The sequence below is a fragment of the Pongo abelii genome, chromosome 5, assembly GCF_028885655.2.
Source record: "Pongo abelii isolate AG06213 chromosome 5, NHGRI_mPonAbe1-v2.0_pri, whole genome shotgun sequence".
NCBI classification, from domain to species: domain Eukaryota; kingdom Metazoa; phylum Chordata; class Mammalia; order Primates; family Hominidae; genus Pongo; species Pongo abelii.
The window spans coordinates 161,979,042-162,006,176 of NC_071990.2; the positions used below are offsets into that span (position 1 = coordinate 161,979,042).

At 43.6% G+C, this 27,135-nt stretch overlaps 1 protein-coding gene across 1 annotated transcript in view; it reads right to left on the minus strand.

Moving 5' to 3' along the window:
• The window catches only part of SLC22A2 (solute carrier family 22 member 2), a gene marked incomplete at its 5' end in the record, with an annotated part of 46,367 nt that extends 27,747 nt beyond the window's left edge, over window positions 1-18,620 (minus strand). Inside the window, 9 exon segments of the mRNA NM_001133295.1 lie at window positions 930-1,042; window positions 1,746-1,854; window positions 3,350-3,564; window positions 5,227-5,333; window positions 6,980-7,094; window positions 9,013-9,181; window positions 10,345-10,499; window positions 16,413-16,516; window positions 18,144-18,620. Coding sequence (NP_001126767.1) covers window positions 930-1,042; window positions 1,746-1,854; window positions 3,350-3,564; window positions 5,227-5,333; window positions 6,980-7,094; window positions 9,013-9,181; window positions 10,345-10,499; window positions 16,413-16,516; window positions 18,144-18,557 — 1,501 coding nt within the window.
• Between the last annotated feature and the right edge of the window lie 8,515 nt (window positions 18,621-27,135).

Sequence of the window (27,135 nt, forward strand, 5' to 3'; positions counted from 1 at the left end):
TGAGGCATGATGTATAATGCTTGTAACAGCTATTCATCTGGAAGAGGGTGTTGCATGACTCAGCCTCCAGGCTTAGTCTTCCCTTTTGCATAAGGATTTTGGGGGTCCTGAGATTTTTAAATTTCCTTTCCCTTTACACCCTCATGTACATCTGAGAGTGAAATCTCTTCTTCTTCTCTTCCCCTAAATTGAGTGCTGTATGCCCATGGGAAAAAGCATCACATATTCAAATTAAAAGCAGCTCAGAATGGGTGTCAAAGGAGCCTGAAATGGGTGCATTGAGGTGTTCCAGTTAACCAGAGAAGGCTTGGTGCTGGTGTGTTCCTGCTGGCAGTAGCAGAAGGGAAGTGCTATGTGACGCTCCTGAAATCTAATCACTCCAGGTGCATCGATACAGGTGCTCCATCATGCTGATGCATTTTCTTAATGTGGGTCTTTATTTCCTCTGGGTTTTGAAATTGCCTTTTGCAAAATTTTAACCCCCTTCTTTGAAGTAAGAAGTAAAAGGGCTTTGTGTTTTACCACCTCTGGGCATGGAGGAGTTAACTCTTTGACAGAGACCTCAGGAAGGGTGGAAATCAGCAGAGAGAGAGTTAGGGGCCTGCTGCTGGGAAACTTTGTTCCTTCTCATTCTTCTCTTCAACACTCTGCCTCTATGGCAGGAGTCCCATACTTGAGTATTAGTAGTGACTGATAATATGATGAACACTGAACTAGTATTATTGATTAGTATTACTAATACTAATAATATTACTGATTACTAGGCATGTCCAGGAAGAACGCAAGCCACAGACACATCATTACTACTACGAGTAGTAGTTTGTAGTTACTAATAGGCATGACACACCTGTTTTGAATGAAGTAGAAGAGAAGTGAAGGTCTCTAGAAAAATAAGTTTTCATTTAAAGACATCTATGAAGATTTCTTACCAAAAACCATTAGCGGGAGCTCAAGCCAGATGTTAGTGAGCCGGTAGACCAGGAATGGCGTGATGATGCCACCAATGTCACACATTGAGGAACAGATGTGGACGCCAAGATTCCTAGAATGCAGGAAACTGATTTAACTTGTTAACTTATCACAGTGCAGTAGTTATCTCCCATCCACCCCTGAATAAACACTTCCTCAAATCATTAAAATGTTCAAGAGCTATAGTGTGCACTGCTCAGGTGATGGGTGCACCAAAATCTCAGAAATCACCACTGAAGAACTTATTCATATAACCATATACCACCTGTTCCCCAAAAACCTATTGAAATTAAAAAAAACAAAAATAAAATATTCAAGAGTTTAAAAAAATTCACATTATTTTCAATGCACAATATTTTATATATTATATATATATATACATAATTCCATTCACATTCTGTCATTCTTGTTTTGTATAAACTTTAAGATTTTTTTAATGATGGGAGGAGCAATTGTTTCTTTTTACTTCCATCACCTGGCTTCCCTAAGCTGTTTCTATGGTCCTGTTTGTGCTGTTCCACAACAATCTACCCTGTAGCCATTGGGTAATCCCTGTCTTGCAATTCAATTTTCTGTTCTCACCCTGGCCTCTGTATTTTACCCCAGCCTGTAAGTGTGAGAGGTGAACTGCTGGGCCTGGCTGGACTTTTACGTGTTCTCACCTTCCCTTACACTGTATTTTGAAGGTAAGATGTCCTTTGTCTGCACTTGTGGTGGTTCCAGCCAATGAACAAATGTCTCACCCACCCTCTTCATTCTAAGGAAAATGCACTCACCTAATGAATGTGGGGTACAGCTCAGCATTGACCAGGCACACTATCTCATAGGCCATTGTGATCCCCATTCTTCCCAAGCATGAGATAATAATTTTTAGCCATTGTAGATCTAAGAGGGAAAAGCACAGTACTTATCCATACACAGATGATTCCTCATCTTCAGACAGTGCTCCAGAGTGGGACTGTAAGGAGAAATTCCCCATCCCAGAATGGGACAAGAAAGAAAAATGACTTCTTCTATAGGCTCATGTTAATGTCAGCAGATTCTCACGTTTGTTCATCTTAACCTCAGACACAATGCAAATTCTCTCTTTTTTAAAAAAAGACGTTATTTTTTTTAGAGCAGTTTTAGATTCATAGCAAAATGGAGAGGAAGGTACAGAGATTTCCCACATAACCTCTGCCCCCACACATGCATTCCACCCCCCACCGCCCATCATCGACATTCTCCACAGAGTGGTATGTTTGTTACTTGATGAACCTTCAGTGGCAACGATAATCACCCCAAATCCATAGGTGGCATTAGGGTTCACTCTTGGTGGTATACCTCCTGTGGGTTTGGATAAATGCATAATGACCTGTATCCACTATTTTAGTATCATATGGAATAATTTCACTGCCCTAAAAATCCTCTGTGTTCTCTTAACTTTAGACCTCAGTTGTTAATGACAACGGAGTTATACCAGTTTCCAAAGCTGGGCCAACTTTAGTCTATAGAAGTCAAAGAAGGCCGGGCGTGGTGGCTCATGCCTGTAATCCCAGCACTTTGGGAGACTGAGGCAGGCGGATCACGAGGTCAGGAGATTGAGACCATCCTGGCTAACATGGTGCAACCCCGTCTCTACTAAAAATACAAAAAATTAGCCAGACGTGGTGGCAGGCGCCTGTAGTCCCAGCTACTTGTGAGGCTGAGACAGGAGAATGGCGTGAACCCGTGAGGTGGAGCTTGCAGTGAGCCGAGACTGTGCCACTGCACTCCAGCCTGGGTGACAGCACGAGACTCCATCTCAAAACAAACAAACAAACAAACAAAAAAGAAGTCAAAGAAAGAGTAAAATATGGGCACATTTAAACAACTGCTGATAACAAAAGGATTCAAACGAAGCTCCATATTGCTGAAAGGATTCTCTTATACAGGTATTTGTTCCCCTTCATTGAGAAGGCATTTTAAAAGGAAAAAAAGGAACTGAATAGTTGTTTATGGATGGCATTTACTTACATTTTTCTCACTTATTCTGCAGGTTGATGCAGGGAGGTCAAGAGAGTCCCCTAATTAACACCCAGGAAGGGCTGGAGTGAGACCTTGACCTGGGCTTGCTTTACCCCAAGGCCCATGCTCTCTGCTTCAGGTCATCTTGATGGCCTGTAGCATGGGGATCTAAAGTCTCTCTTGTTACATCACATCAAGGAAAAATTGGGTGCAATTTTTCCTAAAGGGAGGCTGGCCATATGAATTTGCTCAGAAGGGTCCCAGATATTGCCCTCCAATTTGTCTTTTCAAATTGATTTGGATGACAAATTACATGGTTTTCCTATCAATGGGCCATGACACTCCCTTTTTCCAGGGTCTTGGAGATAAGACTCCAACTTCACCTGAAACTTACCACCAGGGATAAAAACTGAGGCCAGACAGGCTGCCCCTGCAACCATATTTGATGCAGCCCAAGGGTAACGGCGGCCGATGCGGTCGATGGTGACGATGATCATGAAGGCAGCTGGGAATTCAACCAGGGCAGAGTAGAAGAAATCCAGGTAGATATTGTCCCCTGCAAGGCCCATGTGCATGATGAGGCCCTGGTAGAGCACAGAGCTCGTGAACCTGAGCAAACAGGAGAGTTCAGGTCAAGTCAAGCACCAAACAGGGCACCAAAAAAGAGAGGCTTCTGGAAAAATAATGTGGATTGTAGGTCACCTTTCCCTGTGATCATCTCCTTGCTAGTCCCCCATCCCACTGCTTTTATAATCTCTGATCCACTTCAGTGGCTGGCTGTGGCTGGGTAGTTTCCAAGTACCAGCAGAAGGGAAGAAATTGGAATAGTTAGAAATAATTAGAAATTACAATAATGTTTCCTAGACAAATTGAAAGCCAAGAAAAATGTCTTAATGGAATGATTTATTTTATTTTTTTTAATATATTTATTTTTTGAGACAGAGTCACTCTGTTGCCCAGGCTGGAATGCAGTGGTGCGATCTCGGCTCACTGCAAACTCTACCTTTCAGATTCAAGTTATTCCCCTGCCTCAGCCTCCCCAGTAGTTGGGATTACAGATGTGCACCACCTGCTAATTTTTGTGCTTTTAGTAGACATGGGGTTTCACCATGTTAGCCAGGCTGGTCTTGAACTCCTGGCTTCATGTGATCTGCCTGCCTTGGCCTCCCAAAATGATGGGATTACAGGTGTGAGCCACTGTGCCTGGCCAATGGAATGATTTATTTATTAATACTATATCAAGTTATTAGTGGTTGTGAATTATTTCTCTCTTTGGGGTATTCTAGTGCAATTGGGATGGAAAGAACTGACTACTTAATTCGAATTTTAGGAAACCAGAAGACCAAGTGAGTACAGCCTCCCTTCTTGATGACCTCTCTTCTGGCCTGTTATGAACAACATTTAGACAATGTTTCTAGTTTATTAACTAAACATGGTCATTATATGTAATGGAAAATATGAGGATAATCAACAAAAGTCACAATTACTCAGAAAAGGAAAGAAGGATAATGAGGCCAAATTTTAAAGCTGCCTCTCCTGTGCACTATTGTAAAGGTTGCTAAATTAATTCCTGATGAGCTTTGCTTTTGTCAGTGATTGTAAATCTCCATTTGCCTGGGTGGAGATCCAATGTGCCCTGAAAAGATGCATTCCCTACTACAGAAAGCATGGCTTGAAGCTCTGAGAGCAGCCTGTAGACAGCAAACACAATAAAGATCAAGTCACTGGGCTGTGAAGCCACTGGAATTATTCTTGTTCAGAAATTTATTTTTTCTCCAGGTAGAAAAGAAAAAAGGAAAGAAAAGGCAATCCCCCCACAACCCTGCTTTTTGTTTGTTTGTTTGTTTTTTGCCAGCTCTGTACTGCAATAGAGATCTACATTCATCATCATTAAGTTATACCAATTGTTCTCTATTTGGGCCATGTATTAGAATCACCTGGAGTATTAAAAAACTATTGGTTTCCAAGCCCTACCCTAGAACAATTAAATCAGTATTTCTGGGGGTTTTGGCTTTGGTATTTTGTAAGCTCCCAGGTGATTCCAATGTGAAGCCGAGGTTGCCATTGCCTTGATCTGTGCTTAGGGACTACACCAATCTTAATATTTGCCCAAGAAAAACACGATCAGGAAAACCTAGCAGACACAACCCACATCGCTGACCACCGTCAGCGCTAATACTGGGATGAGGTCATTTTTTCTTCCCTTCCTTACTATGGATGACTGTGATTAAAAGAATTTGGAGGCATTTCAAAGTGAAAAATATTCCTTACCAGTTGTACATCAATATCATAGTATGTTTCCGTATCTGAGGAGTTCTGACCAAGTCAAGAAATGAAGGGTTCAATTTCTCGCCAGTTTCCTCTTCAAGTCTCAGGCACTAAGAAAAGGAATAGAAAGGATGGCTTTGTATATTTAATGCTAGTGTCCCTGGGTCACATAGGTAATAACAATAATTCCTTACCCATCCTGAGCGCCCGTCTCATGCCCAGCATTAGAGCAAGCACTTTCCATACTGTGTCTCATTTCATCTTTTTTTTTTTTTTTTTGAGATGGAATCTTACTCTGTCACCCAGGCTTGAGTGCAGTGGCACAATCTCAGCTCACTGCAACCTCCATCTCCTGGGTTCAAGTAATCCTCTGTCTCAGCCTCCCTAGTAGCTGGGATTACAGGCATGCACCACAATGCCCAGCTTTTTTTTTTTTTTTTTCCCGAGACAGAGTCTTGCTCTATTGCCCAGGCTGGAGTGCAGTGGTGAGATCTCGGCTCACTGCAACCTCTGCCTCCTGGGTTCAAACAATTCTTCTGCCTCAGCCTCCGGAGTAGCTGGGATTACAGGCACCCACCACCATACCCAGCTAATTTTTGTATTTTTAGTAGAGACAGGGTTTCACCATGTTGGCCAGGCTGGTCTCGAACTCCTGAGGTAGTGATCCGCCCGCCTTGGCCCCTTAAAGTGCTGGGATTACAGGCATAGCCACTGCGCCTGACCAATTTTTGTATTTTTAGTAGAGATGGGGTTTTGCCATGTTGGCCAGGCTGGTCTCGAGCTCCCAACCTCAGGTGATCTACCTGCCTCCACCTCCCAAAGTGATGGCATCACAGGCATGAGCCACCACACCTGGCCTATTTTCGAATGAGCTAAATTTTCTCTTTTCTACCCCCTGTGGAATGAAAAGGTTTGAGGTCAACGTGGTGAGATCTACTAAAGGCAAACAATAAACACAGGTAATGAACACCTCTGTAACTGGATTCTATTTAAGAAGGCGGGGGATTGATTAAAAGCTTTTCAGCCTGGTGCAGTGGCTCATGCCTGTAATCCCAGCACTTTGGGAGGCCGAGGTGGGTGGATCACCTGAGGTCAGGAGTTTGAGACCAGTCTAGCCAACATGGCGAAACTCTGTCTCTACTAAAAATACAAAAATTAGCTTGGCATGGTGGCACTCATCTGTAATTCTGGCTACTAGGGAGGCTGAGGCAGGAGAATTGCTTGAAACTGGGAAGTGGAGGTTGTAGTGAGCCGAGATCACGCCACTGCACTCCAACCCGGGCGACAGAGCAAGATTCCATCTCAAAAAAAAAAAAAAAAAAAAAAAGAGTTTTTTGGACAATTTCTATCCAAAGTGTTTACAATTCTAAGAAATCATGTGTGTTTAAAGAACTGCTTTACTGATCTAAGAATCTGACCTGAGGATGGTGAATATGCAGATGATGGGGGTGCTGGGCACCTGGGCATAGGAGACTGGTGAAGGCTTAAGTTGCACAAGACAGAAGCTCCTCACCTGACCTTTAAATGATTTCTGGTTCTCTTTTAGTTTGATGGTTTCCACCTGTTTGAAATATTCTCCCACAGAACCACAAATCTTAGTACATAAAATTCTCTGTTGCGTTCTGCTACAGGTAAGCCAAAATGCAAGGGGGTGGGTGCTTCCATGGTTCCCCGCTGAGATCACTGGCATGCATGAATCTTACCAGAGCCTCCCTTTTCTCCGTCCCCTGATTTGATACTTAAGGCCCTGGCTCACCTGAAGGGAGGCGGGTAGAGATTTTCCATTTTTCTTTGCGATGTGCTTAATTATTCTCATGGCTTCAGCATTCTTATTCTGGGAGATCAGCCACCTGGGAGACTCAGGTATGCACCTAGGGTACAAGGTGAGCGGAGGGCAAATCTTACTGAATCCTCCTTACCCCATCCCCCATTTTTTAATAATCAGATTTCTCTGAGGATGTTAATACAGTTGGATCTCCAAAAAAAATAACACTTGTGTAGGGGGATATGTGGTTCTTTCCTCCCTCAAATGTTAAATCCCTCCTCAGGGATTTCTAAGCAGAAACACAGGAAGCAAGCTGCAAAGCAGGGTGCGGCTGAACATCCAGCTCTTGTTGCAAGGAGGAGAGGCAGGTCCCTCAGGGTGACCCTGGGCTTTGCAAAGGCCTGAGAACTGGCAGAGGGGTCAAGGACTGGAGGCTGGAGTATGCAAACCATTGTGGGGGTGGGGAGCAAGTATGTATATGTGTTATGCTCAATTTCCCAAAGGAATGAGATAAGCATTTGAGGTCAGAGGGTGAGGTAACTGAAAAGCCAGACTTCATAGTTTGAGCTTGATGTAGCAGGACTCGGGGAACTCTTGCAAGTTTTTGAACAAGACTAGAACTATTGACTCTGTGTCTGGAGGGAACTCTGAGCAGCTGGGTTCAGGGTGAATGAGTTCAGGGTGGAGGTTCAGCAGGAGGAGAAACTGGAGAAAGGAGGTGATAGGGCTGCTGTTGTGGCAGTTGTGGTGTAAATGTAGGAAGGCCCCAGTTGAGATCATCACTCTGGGAGAGAAGTTGCTCTAAGAGGCAGGGCTTAAAAGGAATTTGGAATGGATGTTTTTGTGGAAGTATAATGGAGAGAGCAGGAAGGGTCACTCTCAGGGTATAATGGACTCAATGTTTCTGTCCCCGCTGAAGCGCATGCACTGATGCCCTCACCCCCAGTGTGCAGTTTGGAGTTGGGGCCTGTGGGAGGTAATTAAGTTTAGCTGAGGTCTGGAGAGTGGGGCCCCCAGATGTCCGTATAAGAAAAGGAAGAGAGACTAGAGTGTTATTTTTTCTCCACCATGTGAGGGCCCACAAGTGGGATGTCTGCAAGCCAGGCAAGTGGGCTCCCATCAGGAACAAATCTGCCAGCACCTGGATCTTAGACTTCCCAGCCTCCAGAACTATAGGAAATATGTTTTTAAGTACCCGGTACATGGTATTTTGTCACTGCAGTCTGAGCTGGTAAAACACAGAGTTTTATTGGCTTTTGGATAAGAAACAGGCTTCCGGGAAAGAGTTGAGATGTTTAATTCTTAGGCAAGACAGCCATGGGAAGAACAAGTGGGTAAATCCAGGAGAAACTAAATAAATGGATTGTGGCATGGGAGAGAGATTTGGTCTGATAATCCAGTATCCCCTTTGCTTTATTTCAGATAATCTCACATTAGGGGTTTCTAATAGTTTCTGGTATTTCCTATGTGTTTCCCTTGGGCAGGGATGACAAATATATTTTACTTGCCTTGGTAACTCTTTTTGATTGGTATGGTCTGTCTGGAGTGTCGTGTTGGCCTTATCTGTGATGAAGAACACTGTGATTCACTGGGGATGTCTGCCTTGGGCATGAGTATTGGGAAATGGTGACACAAGTGCCATGCTCTGCTTTCTCCACCCTAAAGGTTCCTCTGAGTGGGGAGAGAATAGTAATAGTGATATTTTCAGTCTCTTCAAAGGGTCTACCGTCCAAATTGTACAACAGCTGCTAGAAGCTAATTTAAACACCATATAAATAATGTGGAAATATAAGATCCGAGTCACAAAAACTTTAAGCCCAAAGAGAAAGGACACTTGATTTACAGACAGAGAGGTGAAGCTTGTGGTTTTTATTCCTGAAACATGGAATTGGGCTCTTTGTGAAATGGGTCTGGAGAGTGAAAGCAATCTCAGAATCAGAAAGATAGTGTGCATTAAGGAAGGTAGACTTCTTAGCAAAATAACATACTTTGATTTATTTCCTTTTTATTCCGAATGGACTTACCAGTAATAGAGCAAGAAGAAGAAGTTGGGCAGAGTAACTGTGAACTGCAACCACCTCCAGTGAGGAAGTGCGTAAGCCACCCCAGCTAGCACCAGGAGCCCAACTGTATAGGCAACTTGGTAAAAAATCCCCACTGTTCTCCGATATCTCCGCCCAACAAATTCTGTAACTGCAGAGAGAATTCAAATGGTTAATGCAATTCAATACAATAATGAGTTGGCTGTCCAGCTATCAGGAAACTAGAATGCCAACCTCAAAAATATAGACAAATTCTAGAATATTCTATACAACTCTCTGAATATTTTTAAGTGTTTTTTGGTTTTTATTTTGTTATAACTATTGCTGTTTTACCAATTAATAAATCTTATAGTCCCATTGTAGATGGGATGAAAGGCCTGCCAACATAAGCAAACACATTTGATTTATAATTTTCATGATGCAATTGTATTTCAGATACATGCAAGATTTTGACCTAGAGTAGTAACTCAAGACCTGAACAAATGAATCAAACATTAAATTTAGACCGTAGATGATTTTTATGTAAATGAACACCTGAGTATAACTTGTTCTCTTACATGGGTTTAACATTTATCTTGCAAGTCCTATTTGTTCATTTGTATAAATGACTTGGTAACTTAGCAGAGGGCTGGAATCAGCTAGTGCTGGCTTGCAGGAACTGGTTTTACATGCTGGGGAATTTTACAAGCTGGTGGTTCAATCCATTGATATCAGCCATAGTGAGAATATTGCTATAAAGATGCTATGCTGTTAGAAGTCAAATATTCTCTTATAGTATATGCAACTTAACTGTAACTCTGGCTACTAAGGAATAGGATGTAAGTTATATTCCTGGTCCTAAAAACGGCTGGCTGAGTAACCTAGGTTGACTACAGTACGTGTGTTTTCAGTTTCCTTGTGTCTAAGTTGAGGATAATTGTAGTTTACTAGAATAGATTTTTGCAAAGTATTAAAGTCCTTTATAAATCTACTATATCTCTCATCACTGATTCTTCTTTATGAATAGGTCTGGTAGGATGAATTTTCTTTCCACACAATACTCCAGGGTACAGAAAACAAAAATTCCAAAAAAGTTGTATAAGAATCTGGGTGGCATTATGTTTACCCTTGTTTCTGCCTTCATTTTTTTAGTTTATAAGGAGGAATGCTGAATGAGTTGATATGCTTTTAGAAATTCTTTTGTTATAGCAATAAAAAAATCTCTCAATATTGTCTTGAAGCTGGGTCCCTTTTTCTGCATGCCACCCCCCACCTGACTGTATTTTGGCAGCGAGGTTGCTTTGTTCTCACAGCTGCAAGCACAAACATTCTTACTCAGGATGTAGCCTATTAACCAGCCTGCTTTGCTGACCAGTCCTTGGATTAAGCGAAAAATTAACATCCATGTATAGGTTGGGGAAATGGCCATGAGAACTCCAGCTGCAGCATTTATTAGGACTGTAGTTAGGAGGCAGAGCTTACGGCCAAACCTGCAGGAAGAAAAACAAAGAGAGGGAATCAAATTAATTTTGATTTGTGAAAATTCTAGAAAATGCATGGAAGTTATGGAAATCTAAACAAAGTTAGAGGTTAACTTTAAATTTTATAAATCCAAGAGGCACAGACTGATAGCCACAAAGGGAATCTGTGCCTCCAGGTCCAGGTAGCACTTTTCATCAGCACACTATGTGTAAGTTTTCAGCATGAGAAGCCCCATTCACCCCAGGGTTCAAGTACTTTCTCAGTCCCACACTGTGGCAGGTATTCAGGGAAAGAGTAATTCATCCAGGCCATCCCGTGCTGAATACCCTGTGGTCCTATCTAGGTCTTACATCACCATGTGAGCCACGGCCTTTGCACTAACGGTTTCAACCAACTATCAACCCAAGAATGTTTTCACTTTGAAAACAAAATTCAATGTTCAGTATATACCCCCTTTCTTTTTCAACGGTGCTTTTAGGCTTTGTGAAAATTGTCTTTGGTGCCACACATGTTACTATCCTATGGGGGCCTCTGTTTGGAGCATCCTGGGAAGACAGCTTCCACACATCAGATTTGGGAGACTCAGGTTTATTCAGTTTAGGGATTTGGAAAGTTGTCCCAGTACACAGAATAGAGGAAAACAATTGGTAACCTGGGTTTAATCATGACCTTCCTACTTACTGTGATGTTGGGCAACCTATTCAACCATATTCAGTGTCTTCATCTGGAAAAGACCCATCTGACCCAGCTGAAAAGAGGATTAAGTGAGATATTAGAGGTAAGGAGCTTGGCACACAGCCTGCCTCCGACCCCTTCCTTCCTTTTTTCCTTCTGTTTGCAAACCTGGCTCAGCTCAGAGAGTTGGCCTGGGGCCCAATACTGTTATTTTCACCATGTCCTGGTTTTCTTGTAAAAGACACCCTAATCCACTTAGTGGATATTTAAAAAAATTCTTCATAGAAAACAATGTTTATTTAATCTTTGTTTTTCCACTTCAATTGGAAGGATGGCTTTTTGTTATCAGGATTGCTCCTTTTAATGGTGGATAAACATTGTTTAATTGATGCTTTATTATTATGCAACTATATTCTAGTGAAGGTGTCAAATACTAACCATTTCAAAATAATCCACATTATTAATAATTATTTTGGAAGGGTAATATTTTAAATATGAAATTTAAAGGTTAAGCAGTCACATTGGTAATTAGTATTAACTAGTAAATTTCTTAAGTCTTAAAACTCTGTTTTGACCATGTAATTTCATTTAAAAAAATTTTTATTTTTAGTTCTGGGGTACATGTGCAGGATGTGCAGGTTTGTCACATAGGGAAATGTGTGCCATGGTGGTTTGCTGTACCTATCAACCCATCACCTAGGTAACCATGTAATTTCTTAATTCTCAGTCAAGGGCTCCCCACTGTAAATATACAACCTCTTGACCTCTAATTCAAAGCCTTCCAAAGTCATATCTCAACTTAATTTTTTAGCATTTCTTCCCACATTTTCCTACCCAAAGCCCTTCCTTTACCCTCAAAGAGTATATAATCTATAAACATTGACTCAAATGGTACTTCTTCAACTTTCAAAACTGCTTCAGGCACACAATAGAACACCACAGTAGTGCCCCATGTAGATGGACAAAATCTTTTAGGTGATGAGAGGGAATATTCATCATTTGAAACTCAGAGCAAGAAAATCAAATCCATGATGTGGAAAAACTTCACTGGAGACATGTTCCACATAGGGAAGCAATGCTACTTAAAACAATAATAAGGCATGGCTAGAATAAATTTGGGGAATCTGGGATAGAGGTCTGAGACTCCTCCTACCCTTCAGCAGGGCTATTTAAATGGTTAAATGAAAAACAATCAGAAGAAACAGGAGAGGAAGGGTGGACTCCCCATACTGCTGGCTTGGTAAGTCTTTTAGCTACTTGTGACTCAGAATGTGGCTGAGGACTATTAGCATGGGCTTGGGAACAGCATCACCTGGGAGCTAGTTAGAAATACAGAATTTCAGGCCCACCCAGATCTGCTGGATTAGAATCTGAATTTTAACAAGATCCCCAGGAGATTTATATGCACCTTAACATTTGGGAAGCAGTGCTTTAATTTCATGGAGCCTCAGTTTCTTCATCCATTGTAAATTATCGATAATGAAATCTACTTTAAAAGGCTTTTGTGATCCTAAATGAAATATAACAAATGAGGATGCCCAGTAAAATGACTAGCACACAGTAATCACTGGTGAACGTGTTTTGGAAGATCCCATGTAGTTAGGTAAGTTTGACTGCAACCCACTGGGACTTTAGTTCTGCTTTTGATGCAGGACAGGCAAGCACCAAAATTGGGGCTTAGCCTGGGAGGGTTCTTGACTTTGCCCAGGAAAGAATTCAAGGGCAAGCTGGTGTTGTTAAATAGCCATTTTTATTGAAGCTGCAATGTATAGCAGCAGCACCTCTGCTCCTTGTGGAGCAGGGCAATTCCATAGGCAGTGCACCTGGAATAGCAGCTCAGAGGAGGCTCTTCTGTACTCATATTTATTTTTAATTATACGCAAATTAATTTACATTATAAATTTAATTATACGCAACCCACTTTTAATTGTATGCAAATTAAGGGGTGGCTTATGCAGAAATTTCTAAGAAAAGGGTGGTAACTTCTGGGTTGTAGAGTCATTGCCATTAAAAGGGGGTGGTGATTGCCATGTTGCCATGGCAATAGTAAACTGACATGGTGCACTGGTGGGCATGTCTTATGGAAAGCTGCTCCTGCCTGGGACCTGTTTTAGCTAGTCCTCAATTTGGTCCAGTGTCCAAGCCCTGCCTCCAGAGTCAAGTCCCTCCTCCTAGCTCACTTCTATCTAGTTCCATCGCAACATATAAAAGTAGGGTGCTGGTTCTTAAGAGCTAATGATCAGACTTGCAGAAAATTTGCAAGCTAATTGTTAGCATAACCATTATTAAAAATTAAATTATATACATTTACAACTAAATTATATTGAAAGCAAGCGTAATATGCAAAACATCACTTTCCAATGATTTTACTATATTTGGCCATCTGTGCTTGTGAGGTTATTTACATCTACTCTATCTGCATGGTGGAAATGCTGTGTAATGGTGCACAATTCTAGCCAACTCTATGTCCTGTGATGTTATTTTTGTAGGCTGAAGTGAACCACAGTGGGTATATTTACACCAGAGCAATCAATAAACACTACAAACTGGGGCTTTCCCTCCCAGAGAACTAGTTGTTAAGCATTTACAAGCATGACACACTAAATATAGCACTTATGGCCAGGTGCAGTGGTTCATGCCTGTAATCCCAGCACTTTGGGAGGTCAAGGAGGGCAGATCACCTAAGGTCAGGAGTTCGAGATCAACCTGGCCAACATGGTGAAACCCTGTCTCTACTAAAAGTACAAAAATTAGTTGGGCATGGTGGTGGGCGCCTGTAATCCCAGCTACTCAGGAGGCTGAGGCAGGAGAATCGCTTGAACCCAGGAGGCAGAGGTTGCAGTGAGCCGAGATTGCACCACTGCACTCCCGCCTGGGTGATAGAGTGAGACTCTGTCTCAAAAAATAAAAAAAATAAAAAATATAGTATTTATAATTGCTGCTTGTTAGAATTTAAAAAACCCTGGGATTAGTGAGGAATTGCTTTTTTGTCTCAGGTGATACTCAAAATCATTGATTAGGAAGTTATGGGTATATTATTGGGTCCACTCTTAGTCTTATTTACAATCTTTTCATAATGCCTTACTGTTTTTTTTTTAAATTATTCATGGAAGACAATGTGTTTTATTTAAAGTTGGCTTAATCTGTGAATACAATGGGGATCCATGACATTCTCGTCCCATTGTATAAAATCTGAAAATTGTAGGCATTAACTATGCAAAAAACAAATTGCTTTCTCATTTCTTTAGGCTAGGCTTCTCACTCCTGCATGCAGGCACCGAACAGAAGAAGGGCAATGACCAGCCAAGCTTCAGATGGTGTAAGAAAAAGAAGTTGAGGCATGGAGACAGCCCTCGGGGGAAGAATAATGAGTACTTACCTTGACAGAGGGGATTTCAACAATAGGAACAAAATAATGAGATCATCTAAGAAGGTGGATAATTGACTGGGGCTTATAACACAGGAATGCACTGTCAATAGGGATTTATAACCAATCTCCTACTTGTTGAGTGGGATGCGAATAATTAACTAATTTCTTAACCCACTGAGCAAGGTTAAAGATTGAGTCACCTGTTTACTCACAGCCTGTCAGGGAGTGAGTGTTAGCACCTCTACCTGATGGTGGAGGAGGGAGTGCAGAGAAAGTGAATGCCTGCAGGGCCAGAGCTGCCCAGGGGTGCGAGGTGGACTCTGGACCTCCCCTTGTTAATGTGTCTCTCCTGACTTAATGGGTCATCTTTAAAGAATCATCCTCAATTCTGCAGCAATAAAAATAAAAACAAATGACCTTCCCTTTCACCTTGCAAGCCTCCCACAGAAAGCCCCAGGAAGAGCCTTGTCAGGGCAGCTGAGGAGACAATGAATAACCGTGGGTGATCGATGAGGTGCACGTGGCCTGTGCCTCCACTTTTATCCCTCTTCCCTTCTGCTGCCAGTTGGGCCCCAGGCCCCTGTGAAGTGCCTATGCCTTGGGGGTGTGATATATTAAGCCATCATTATTCATCTTTAACACATTTGCAAGTTTTAATTCAGCCTAAAAATATAATATAATCAGAGAAAATGTTCTACTTGCATTTAACATTATACTCACAGGTTTGGATTATATCATAGATGTAGTTGGGGATGGCATGGGAGGGCAACAAGCTAAAATGCATTGACTTTACCATTTATTTCAGTTACTTATTTATATTTTACATGTAAATTCATAATTATATATTTATATCTAGATAAAATTATATGTTTGTGTATTATATATAATAATCTATAGTTATGTATCACTGTCTCACTAGGTGATTGCTGATTAAGGGGAATACTATTACCCACAATGTTGAACACAGTGCCTGGCCACGGAAAACACTCAATAAACAGTGTTATGAATATTAAATAATTAGCCCTGATGGCCAAGTTATCTAAAGTGTCTATCAACTATGAAGCAAACTTTTTGGTTCCTTTTCCTTTTGAGGACTTCTAAAAATGTCTCATTGGTCATCAAGAGAGCAAAGCTGCATGTTGTAAGAAACTTGCAGCACAGTGAGCATGGGATTCCAAAATGCTGGATAAGTAAGAGATATAGCAGTAGCTTGATTCGTACAAACACTGACTACTAGATTGCTGAAGACACAGACTCATCAGAGAGGCCTCTTGTCATCTCTCTAGGGACAATGACATTGCAGAGGTGGACATTTACTCCTCTTGTTGTAGACAGACCCTGTTTCCCTTTCTTTAAGTTATGGCTTCCACACATATAGTCACATATGGTCCCAGGAACCCAATTCAGGACTCTTGCAATCCCACAGGTATTAGGGAGATTCTACATCAGGCCTGGTGCTGGGGGCTCCTAGCATATGTGAGACAAGCAGAGGATAAGATTGAGCTCAGAGGCCCTGACGGCTGATGGCCAGGTGGATGGTGATGAGGCCAAAAATTGAATTGGGAATTACAAAAGGGATGAGATCATCTGTTACTCTCCCTTCTGACTTGAAGCTTCTGCATAGCCCACATGGAAGATTTCCCGTGTAATGTTGAAACATCTGTCTATGACCCCAGAGAATTTGAAAATAAAGACATTGGTCATGGTTATCCAAGGAGCAGAAGAAATTTAAGATTGTAAAAACACCAACATGAAGGCCAGGAGATTGCGGTCTGTGTGCTTGGGAAAGGATGGGATTCAAGCAGGGGCAGGTGCATCCAAGTGTTTGCCAAACCTTTGGGATTGTTTAAATTCCACCACAGGTGATTCAACCTACCTGTCTGCTATGTAGCCGATACTCATAGAGCCGAAAAAGAATCCTACATTCACTGATGCCTGGAATAGGTCCAACATCCAGGAGTTGGCACATACCAGGTTAAACTGCCAGCAGGGGAGATGTGTTCCAAGTTGGGAGAGAAAGGAAATGAAATCCCGTTAGAATCCTGTTGGACATAACTCAGCTAGGGTACTCATTAAATATTCCTTGAATTGAACTGTGTAGTTAAGTGGTAATAAGCCATTGTTTCTTGATCATGCCAATTTTCTTCTTCTTCTCTCTCTCTCTTTTTTTTTTTTTGTGAGACAGGGTCTTGCTCTATCACCCAGGCTGGAGTACAGTGGTGATCATGGCTCACTGCAGCCTCGACCTCCTGGGCTCATGCGATCCTCACACCTCAGCCTCCCAAAATGCTGGCATTATAGGTGTGAGCCACTGTGCCCAGCCTCAGTTTTCTTTACACAACAAAAAGGCTTGCCCTTCCATCTGGCAATTTGTCATTAAGCTAAAACTATATCATTGGCTAAATCAGCTGAAACTAGGTAATTACTTATAGACAAATTTATTTTTTCCTTTCTAATTTCAATGAACATGCAGATAGGTGTGTGGACATGATACAATGCCGGCACCAGGAGGTTGGGCCATTTAGCATCTCCCTGCTGTCTGTTTAATAAAAAAGGGATTAGGAGTGACTGCTGAAGGCTGCTGCATTTGCTCTTATTTGGAATAAGAGGAGGTGGTCGGGTGGAGCAGGTGCTGGACCAGGTCAGGAGACCCATCTTTTAGGGCTAACCCTGCTAAGTCACTCACTGTGTGGCCTGGGGAAAAACTCTTCTCTGTTTGGGGCCTCAGTTTCCTCATCTCTGTAGGAAGCAATGAGATTGGCCATGCGAGAGAGCCTTGGAGAGTTTGTGGTGTGAAGCCCATGAGCTGCCACATTTCCTGTAACTATCTGACCACTTTAGACCCTTCAAATTAGACTCTACCTACCCATCTGTTCACACAGAATATCTTCCTATTGTCCAAGCAGTCATTTTAAATTAAACTAGGCAACTGGCTCTCTCAGTATTTTCAGGATAATTTAATTCCCCTATTTTGCTTTGCTTTCAATAAAAGCAAGCTCCATTTTTTGTCTTTTTTTTCTATTATATTTATTGGAATGAGGCTTCACAAATAGCTTTTGATGTCATCTGTAGTTTCTAAGAAAATAATAGTGCCATAGCATGATCTCCAGCCCCAAATGATTTTATATGAACACTTCGAGGAAATTAAAGAGAAAAAATAGTTATCAAGAGAAAAGCACATCCTATCACACAGTCAGGAACAGTTCAGGTGAGTTCCATAGGCTTTCAGGTGTGTGTGGGCATCTGTGTGATGGAGGAATAGAGGGGGAGGCAAGGCTTCCAGAGAAAGAGGAGGATCCACAATATTCCCTATCTTGGCAACATTTCCAGGAGTCCTAATATCCTTTGGCCTGTTCCTTATTGCTGGGGCATGCACAAACTAGAATCATTATTGTCAGCATCTGAAGACGTTTTAACTAATCCAGTTATTCTCCAGACAAATTAGAAGCTGCATGTTTTCATTTGGGAACTAGGATTTTGTAAGATACATGCAGGCCAAAGAGCATGTCCAGGCAGGGTTTATAAGAGCCGGGCCTTCCCTGGTTGCTTCCTTGAGAAAATCTCCACCATTTGCTTCTCCATCTGAGCCCTGAGCTCACTCTCTTACCTCGGTGACGATGGAGGAGCCAGGCGTCTCGTACACCCAGCCTTCCCGGCAGGGGCCCAGTGGCAGGCGGCTCCTGTTGGTGTCCAAGCTGGCCAGGGGGTCCACGCAGCCAAAGGCGCTCTGGTTCCAGTCCACCTCGTAGCGCCCACACTGTCTTGGGGAGGCCTCGCCCGCAGGTCCTGGGCCGGGCACCGTGTAGTTCAGTTCCTCTGCAGGACTCCAGCCGCAGCGCAGACTCAGCTCAGCCACTCCGGGGCTCCGGCAGCGGTGGTCAGGGGTGAAGCCCAGGAAGACGATGCCCACGTAGATGGGCGTGAAGGTAGCCGAGAGCAGAGCCAAGAGGAAAAACATTTGCTTCTGGAAAAAATGAAACTCCCCTCCATGCTCCAGGACATCGTCCACGGTGGTGGGCATGATCCTGCAGGCAGGCGGGCCCGAGGCTGCCCGACCTGCCCGGAGCGAGGCTGAGAGCGGCTGTAGCCAGCTCAGCACAAACCTTGGCCAGAAGTCAAAGAGGGGAGTTTACCTCTGCAAGTGACCAGCCTTCAGGGCAGGCCTTTCCTTGATCCAGCTGACTTCAAAGGTGCACCCCTCCAGCGGGGGTGCGTGTCCTTCTGCACTTCCCAAATGCCCTGAGCTCACTCCCAGGATGCCTGTCGTGTTTATTGTAACAGGTCCTCCACAGGCTTGTCGGTGCTCCACGCCAGCAGCACAAACCCGCCCTCTGTGTCCCACCGCAGGGAATCTGAGTGCTGGCCCATATCACAGCCCAGTAATCTTCCCGTAGTGTCCCGAGCAGCCAGGAACTTAATATACTCCTATCTCATGCGCACCGCCAGCCTTTCTTCAAGGCCCTATAGAGAAAACACACGTATTTGGCCACAAGGCCCAGCGTGATGTGAACCAGGATCTGTGTCAGAACCCTGGTCCATATTCGAAGTGGGTTGCAAGCCTGACTGCTGGGCTCATTCTCCAACCAACAACAACAGCCGTCGGGATGCATGCTGGGGCTGCTTGTTTTGATGTTGTCCAGATTTTATAACTCTGCTTTTTAAAAGTGTTTGCTCCAATCTGGTATTCCTGCGTTTCAACCCTGAAGTGTCCTTCCCCTTAACCCATCTGGAGGGAAAGAGGAAAGTGTTTACATCGCAGACAGGTTAAGTGTAAATGCAGGCAGCTGTGTCCAAGCCACTATCTTTGTGTCCTGGATTTTTCTGTCCAGGTCTGTTGGGGCTCAGAAATCCATGCCCCAAGGTGAAGGCCTCAGAAGCAAAGTCTCTCTCTCTGACCTTCTCCTGCCCTCCTGTCTCTTCTCTCACCCATCATTCTCCCCCGGGGCAAGCCATAGAAGTGAGAATCCTTCTTCCCCAAAGCAGCTCGTGGAAACCAGACTCTTTTCTCCCCAAAGCCAGCCAGAAAGCCTAGAAATACCACTGTAACTTCCCCGCTGCCTTTCTGTGTAACAGTGGGCCGTAAAGAAATCCAGACCCGCATTCCAGAGGAGTCCTGTCCCCGATGCCTGGAGGAAGGAGTACTGCACGGAGAGGCCAACACGGATCTGAACAGACAGGCCTTGCTGGGTTTTCCCCTCAGCCTGCGAACATGAGTTGCTGCCCTTTTTGTCCAACCACAGTTCTATACTGCCGTCCAGTTTTCCCTGTATCTGTGGGTCTTCATTCTGAAGGCTCCTGTGTCATGTAAAGCTGTGATCAAATAAATTTGTCATGCTTTTCTCTTGTTAACCTGTCTTTTGTTATAGGGGTGTTGGCCGTGAGCCTTAGGATAAGGAAGAAAGGGATCACTCCTTTCTGCTCTTACACATCAGGGGCATCTCTTTAGGATGATGTTGTTGCATCTAAATGCAAGACAAACAGGAAATTTGTCTTCCTGGTGGACAAAAGGATTCTTAATACATCGTGATCCTGCCAAGTAGAGAAGGTGGCCTGCTGACATATCTGCAAACTAAATACCAGAAAGTTAACCCAATTTTCCTTCTTCTCCTTCTTTTTTCTATTGAATAGTCAGTGGGTGTAGTAGCGTAGTCTAAAAGGAGCTACCCACGGGGTCTTTCTCCTTGCTGCAGCTGCAGGCTTCTAATTTTCTTAAAAAAGCAAAAAGCAGGGCGCCGGCAAGGACATCCATTGACCTCCACTGCGGCTGTGTTGGGCACACAGAGGCACTCTGCTTCATGGTGCCCTGAGCTGCTGCCAGCCCCGTTTGCTCTGAGCTGAATGAGGGGGCTCAGTTCTGTTTAGGGACTTCCCATTCACAGCCAGCATCGTGAGTGCGTGAGCCGGAAGCCAAGGCTGCTCTGTCTGCACCTGTTCCCCGTCAAAGAGCTGTAGGAGGGCGAGTTAAAGAGTTAAAAAGTGACAGAGGCTGTCAAACTTTACTCCACCCCAGGGGCACAGAGATGCTCCTGACTGCCTCTTACAAGAAATTTGCAGACACGTGCACTTGGGTTTGACTCACTTAACATGTCAAGACATCAGATCTTCACGTCATGAGCAAGGGGCACCAGGTAAGGGCCAGAAGAGCTTTGCTGGCCAATGGGAAACAATGTTGAAATTCGCTACAAATTACTTAGAGGGAACAATCAGATAAGGAGAAGTTCAGACCTCAGGTTGCTTACAGCAATGTGTTTACACAGTCATTCAACATTGTTCCGTGGATGCACGAGTCACAGCACAGCTGCCATAAAATCAATCCCATAAGGTGACAGACCCTACAGAGAAGCCACATGGGCAGTGAGCAACTCAGGGAAAGAAACCACAGAGAGGAGGGGTAGACACCCTATGGTTTGAGTCCAGGTATCTTGGGAAATTGTCACTTCTTTTATGGGGGTGCTTACATATTCAGAAGCATGACTGGAGTGTAATCTGATCATTTAATCCATATAATCTGGTAATATATTATAATTAATGTCAGAAGTATTTCTCAACCTCTTATCAGGTTTCTCTGCAATGTAAATAAATATTGCCCCAGTGTACCACCCTTTCTACAGCACTGAGGAAGGCCAGTTGTGCCCAGACTAACCTTCTGGGCCCCCTGCACAAGAAGTCATGGGGGCAGTTAGGGTGGGAAGTTAGAATGGATGAATCCTACGTATCCCATGGCAAGCCAGGCATCAGGTACTTAGAGGATGACACGGCAGAAGCAGTGAGACCCATCTTCAATGGAACGTAGGCTTTTGGGTCATTTATTAAGCAGGATGATTTTAGAAATCAATTTCTGGTCTATTGAGGTCAATGCAACCTGCTTGGCTAAGGTGACATCTACCTGAGACAAAAATGATAGAAATAGATTGTCTCACAGTGACGGGTGCCATCTGTCCTCTATGCAGCTAAGATGGAAAAGCAGTGGGAACAAAGGGGAGGGTCAGCAGAGCAGCAGAGCCTGGACTGTAGCCCAGCCTGGCCCTAATGTATCCGTGTCACCAGGGCAAGTTCTAATATCTCTTGTAACAGGGCCATTATCCCTAAGTCAGAGAGCTGACGGATGAGATCGCATAGGACTATTACTGAGCACAGTGGCTTCAATAGTTGGAAGTTATTCACGGAGACACTTTCACCCTCTCTATTCCTCCCTTGTTTTCTTCCTCGGTGCACCCCATCCATCCGTCACATGCCTTGGTCTCCTTCCTCAACTTCCTGCTGCCCACTTGCATCACAGCAGGGTGGGCTGGGTATAGGGCTCCTGGCCAGGTACAGCAGCAGGTGATTTGCGTTGGCCCAGACTTCTGGATCGCAGAGCCTCCCAGAGGGAAGGCAGCTTAGAGGACAGTAGGCAGCACCATCTGACACTTCAATTCCTCAACACCTGTCCCAAGTAGTTACACGGAAATGCTTTCAGTATTGGCTGAACCCAGGCTGTTGTTGGACTTTACAGATTGCTGGAAAGATCTTCCTCATAGCACAACAGGATTCATCTTCCAGAACTTTCCACACATTTGGATACTATTCTCCCTTTTTGGGTCAGGTAGATTAAGTTAAAACCTTCCTACACAGAACTTTGGATATTTGAAGCTTCCGTTTACCTCCGACTCTTGTCTTTTCAGAGTAAATATTCCCAGCTCTCCACATAGCGAACATGCTCTTCTCACCACCAACAGGGACAGCCCTAAGCTCTGTTTTGGTTTATCTCCTACCTATAGGAGAGGAGTTTGGGGCCTGGCACATCACTTGGGTGGGTCTCCCGGGTGCGCTGTAGAGCCAGCGGTTATCTCCTCCTGCAGAGCAGGGGCTAACATCCCTCAGTGAGTTCAGTGTGCAGAAGGCAACTCTAAACCACTTCTATTGCCATCCAGGTGAGCGAGGCTTCTGGGAGGGCTGACTAGAACTCTCCTTGGGCTTTATTCATCAGTGTAGTTCTGATTTTATTCATTTATCTTTATTGGTTCTATTCTCCCTACAAAATGATAGCTCTGTGCTGATGTCCTTTGAGGCAGGAAATTGGAATTAGCCTGGTGATGACAGGAGGAGGCATCTGTTGGGGGAGGAGGGGGTGTGAGGGTGGCTAACTCGCTCCTCCCGTGGTTCCCTCTCCACTTTCCTCTTATACTCCCAGCCTTCACACCAAGCCTGTAGCTCTAGAAATCACAAAAGGACTGGACCCTGTTCTTTAGAAGGCAAAGCATGAGTCTAACACAAAACCACAGAGAGGACCCAGTGGACCTCATTGGTGTAATTTTGAAGAGCTCTAGGGAATCACTTTGTAAAAGACCCAGTTAAGTAAGTACTGAGTTTTCTTTTTCTCAGATATTCATTTTTAAAGGCTGTATTATTACTCTATGTAAAATTAAGTGCAAAGTATTTGGTTTGGCCCTGGGCTTCCAAGTTAGTGGTGGGGTTTAGGACATGCCACCCCAAAATTCAGAACCCTGGCATTTGAGAAAAGAGGCAGAGGCAGAAAGATCTCTCATGTTCCCTGTTCTTCTCCCCTGAAGCAGGTCAGTCATAGGACCTGCGTTTGAGACGTGCCCTGTTGATACCTGGAGGAAAGAAACGTCCTTATCTCTGAAGACATAAGGACACAGAGAAGAGTCTGAACAAACACCCCTTGCTAAGTTTCCCCTGATTTATTGCCATTAGATCATAGCCTGTTTGTGCAATCACACTTCCCCACACTGTCCACTCTTCACCAACCTAAGCTTAAAAATATTCAGATTTCCCTGTTCCTTTGGGCCTTCTCTTCTGAAGGCTCTGGTGTCTTGTAAAATATGGGTAAATGTATATGATTTTCTTTTGTTAATCTGTCTCATGTTAATAGGGGCCACAGCTGTGCACCTAGCCATGGGCAAGGAAAAGCTGTTTTCTCCTTCCTCTTCCATGAGGTTAAGCGTGCAGCTGGGATGTGCTGCAGGACCAGGGCCAGGTGTGGGGCTCATGCCTATCATCCCAGTGCTTTGGGAGGCCAAGGTGGGAGGATCGCTTGAGCCCAGTAGTTCAAGACCAGCCTGGGCAACATAGTGAGACCCTATTCCTAAAAAAATAAAAAATAAAAATAAAAAAATAAAAACATGCCACAGGACTACTGCTCAGAGCTCTTGGGTCTGGCAACCCTGGACCTTCACATGGTTTTGTTTGTCAAAGCAAAGTCCTTATTAATATCCAAATACAGTTTGAGTTTTCTTGGGCATTTATCCTCTCCAGACACCCAGGAGTGTGTCCACTTCTTGGTTGCATTGCTTTCTTCAAAGAGAGAGTGAATCCGGTAGAGATAGAAAGGATGTCCTTTATGTATCCCACAGCAGCCTCATGGAGAACGATAAGAGAACAATCATTAAAACTTTCATTGCCATAATTTTCTGCTTTCGTTTTTTAAAAGTTTGGGTTAGCAACCAATTTCCTCCTTGACCAGGTGATTATTTCCTAAGACTGTTTATCCAGAGCATTAAGGAAAACAGAGCATACCGCCCTCCCACCATAGATGATAAGGGGATTCAACACAGGTGCGTGTGCTAGAGTTAAGGGAACATATTATGTTAACATGAATCTAAACTGACAAAAAATAGATGTCTGAAGCAAGTCTTTTAATTCACAGCAAGGCTGTGGCTCACCGCTGGAAGTGTAACTGTTGTAATCTGGCTAGAGAGGAAAGTCCATTACATTTTAATTTTTTTATGACTTCATTCAGCCTGGAGCAGGGTAAAGTGGATAAAAGAGAGAGTTGTCTTCTTAGAAAAATTGCTGATTTCAGATTAGAAGAAGGAAATCAACACCAAGAGCCTGGGACATTCTGTTGGGCCAAAACAAAACAAAACAAGAAAGCTGAGACTATTGGCTATGTTGACAGGAACAAGGGGCCATCTGAAAATGCTCCCATTGGCCTAAAGTGGGGGAATTTGGACATAAAAAAAATTAACTGCAACAGGCTAGGAGTAGTGGCTCACACCTGTAATCCCAGCACTTTGGGAGGCTGAAGCAGGTGGATTGCTTGAGGCCAGGAGTTCGAGACCAGCCTGGCCAACATGCTGAAACTACATCTCTACTGAAAAATAAATATAAAAATTAGCCAGGTGTGGTGGCACATGGCTGTAGTCCCAGTTACTTGGGAGGCTGAGGCAGGAGAATTGGTTGAACCTAGGAGGTGGAGGTTGCAGTGAGCCAAGATTGCGCCACTGCACTCTAGCCTGGGTGACAGAGTGAGACTCTGTCAAAAACAAAAAACAAAAAACAAACAAACCAACAAACAAAAATTAAGTGCAACGGATTGAAATACATGAAGTATATCTTAAAAATCTATGAGTATGAGTTCATAATGATGTTTTTAAAATCCCATGAAATAATGAGTCTCAGCATTGATCTGCAATAGATATTAAGTTTATTAAATGAAATGTTGATGAGAAATTTTATATTGGAGGGGTCAGGCTGACACCATCACTAGAAGTGGAAAAACTTGACTTTATGGGCTGCATGTTGTAACACAATCGGTTACAACACACAGCATACAACCTAAAACATAAACCTGAATGCACTCAAGCCTCTAAATCTGTCAGTTTACAGCATGTGTTGGGGACAAAGTAACAAGCTAAATGACAATAGAAGGAAGCAATCGGACAAATGTAGGATTCAGAACATTCTGCCAATGACCTGGGTTCTCCAAGGAATCCATGAGACTTCAGAGATGTAAAACCAGACCCAATGAGTGGGCTGTGTTTGCATACAACCGTGAAAAAAGATCTTTCAAACCATTTGAATGTGGGCTGGATATTAAATGATATTAAAGAATTATTTGTAATTTTATTAGGTCTGGTCATCTTGGCCATGCTTTAAAAAGGGAGGCCTAATTAATTAGAATACATCATACTGAAGTATTTGTGGGTGACATGGCACATTGCCTTCTATTTTAAAATACTTTTTTATTAATAAAAGTGAATGCAGATGGAGAAAACAAGAGTGTCAAAATTAAAGCTACCAAAATGTAGTCACTGTGACAGAGGACGTTACCCATGAGCCATCTCGGGCCTTCTGATCCTTGTGCCTCTGGTGGCATCCTCGGTCAGCTTTCAATGGCTTTCTTACTTTATTAGTTTCAAAAGAACTTCCTAAATCCATTCACTTGTTCTTTTACTTTTTTACTGCCTAATTTTTCCTACTGTACAAGTTGGTGTCAACGAAGTGGGATTTGCTAGAATGACCATGGCTCTGGGAAACATGGTTTGGGAAGAGAAAGGATAAAAGGGTGGGGGGTGAGGGAACCTTTGAATCCTTGGTGGCCATGTGCTCAGCCATGTGTGGAGCCACAGTTGTGCTGTGCTCAGTAACTAAAAGTGAAAGTTATCAGTGGTACTGAGAGATGGCTCCAACTCCCAGATGTGTAAGGAAATGCAAACTAGGATGAAATGTTCAATTCCTTGGTTATTGTTATATGTAACAGCTAAAATGAAACTAAAAGGTGGTGCTGGCTCAGACCTTGATGGTAGACCAAGCTCAGATTTCAGTGGGTCTGAGTTTCAGCCACTGGCCTGAAAGCCACCCTCAAGGGAAAAATTATGCCGGAACAACGGAAAGTATCTCTAAGATCTCTGGTCACCAGAAGGTAGTCCATGTGGGGAGAGGGCCAAGCCAGAAGACTATTGAAACCAGAGGTGTAGTGTGAAGGAATTGTTCATTTTGTAGATCAGTATCATCAGCTTCCTGAGGAGTCTTTAGTAAAAATGGATTATGACAGCAACGAATTTAGGATCAATATCTTTGGTTTGTAATGCTGCAGAGTGGAAGAGCGTGTTTGGGTTCATGCAGTACCCACAGCTTGCTGTGGAACAATCACAGGTGGCTCTAAGTGATCAGACACACAGAAGGTTATTCTCAAGGGAACAGCCAGCCTGGTGGACTGGTTACAGTCACTGTAAGGTTTGTTTATCCTGAGAAGAGAGACTGTTGTCTCCTCCTATGACTGAAGTGGAGCACCCCAGATGAAGCAGCTGACATGCTTTGTGTGCAAGCCATGTGGGACTGTCTTTTTGATGACCGTGATATTCACCTGCAAACATGCCTGTTACCCATGTAAAGCAATATATATATATAATGGAGAGAGAAAGAGAGAGAGAGAGAGAGAGAGAGAGAGAGAGATGGGGTCTCACTCTGTTGCCCAGGCTGGAATACAGTGGCATGATCTTGGCTCACTGCAACCTCCGCCTCCCGGGTGCAAGCAATTCTCATGCCTCAGCCTCCTGACTAGCTGGGATTACAGGCGCCTGCTGCCATGCCCAACTAATTTTTGTATTTTTAGTAGAGACAGGGTTTCACCATGCTGGCCAAGCTGGTCTTGAACTCCTGACCTCAGGTGATCCACCCGCCTCGGCCTTCCAAAGTGCTGGGATTACAGGCGTGAGCCACTGCACCCTGCCTTAAAGCAGTATTAATTGGGCATGCTAAATGGGAACCAGTGAGACCGTCTGAGCCCACAGGGGAGAGTTGAAGCTGGAGTGTTGGTAGGGCCAGATTCTCTCTGTGTTAGGTCTGTGTGGTGTGTGCACCGGAGCTTACAT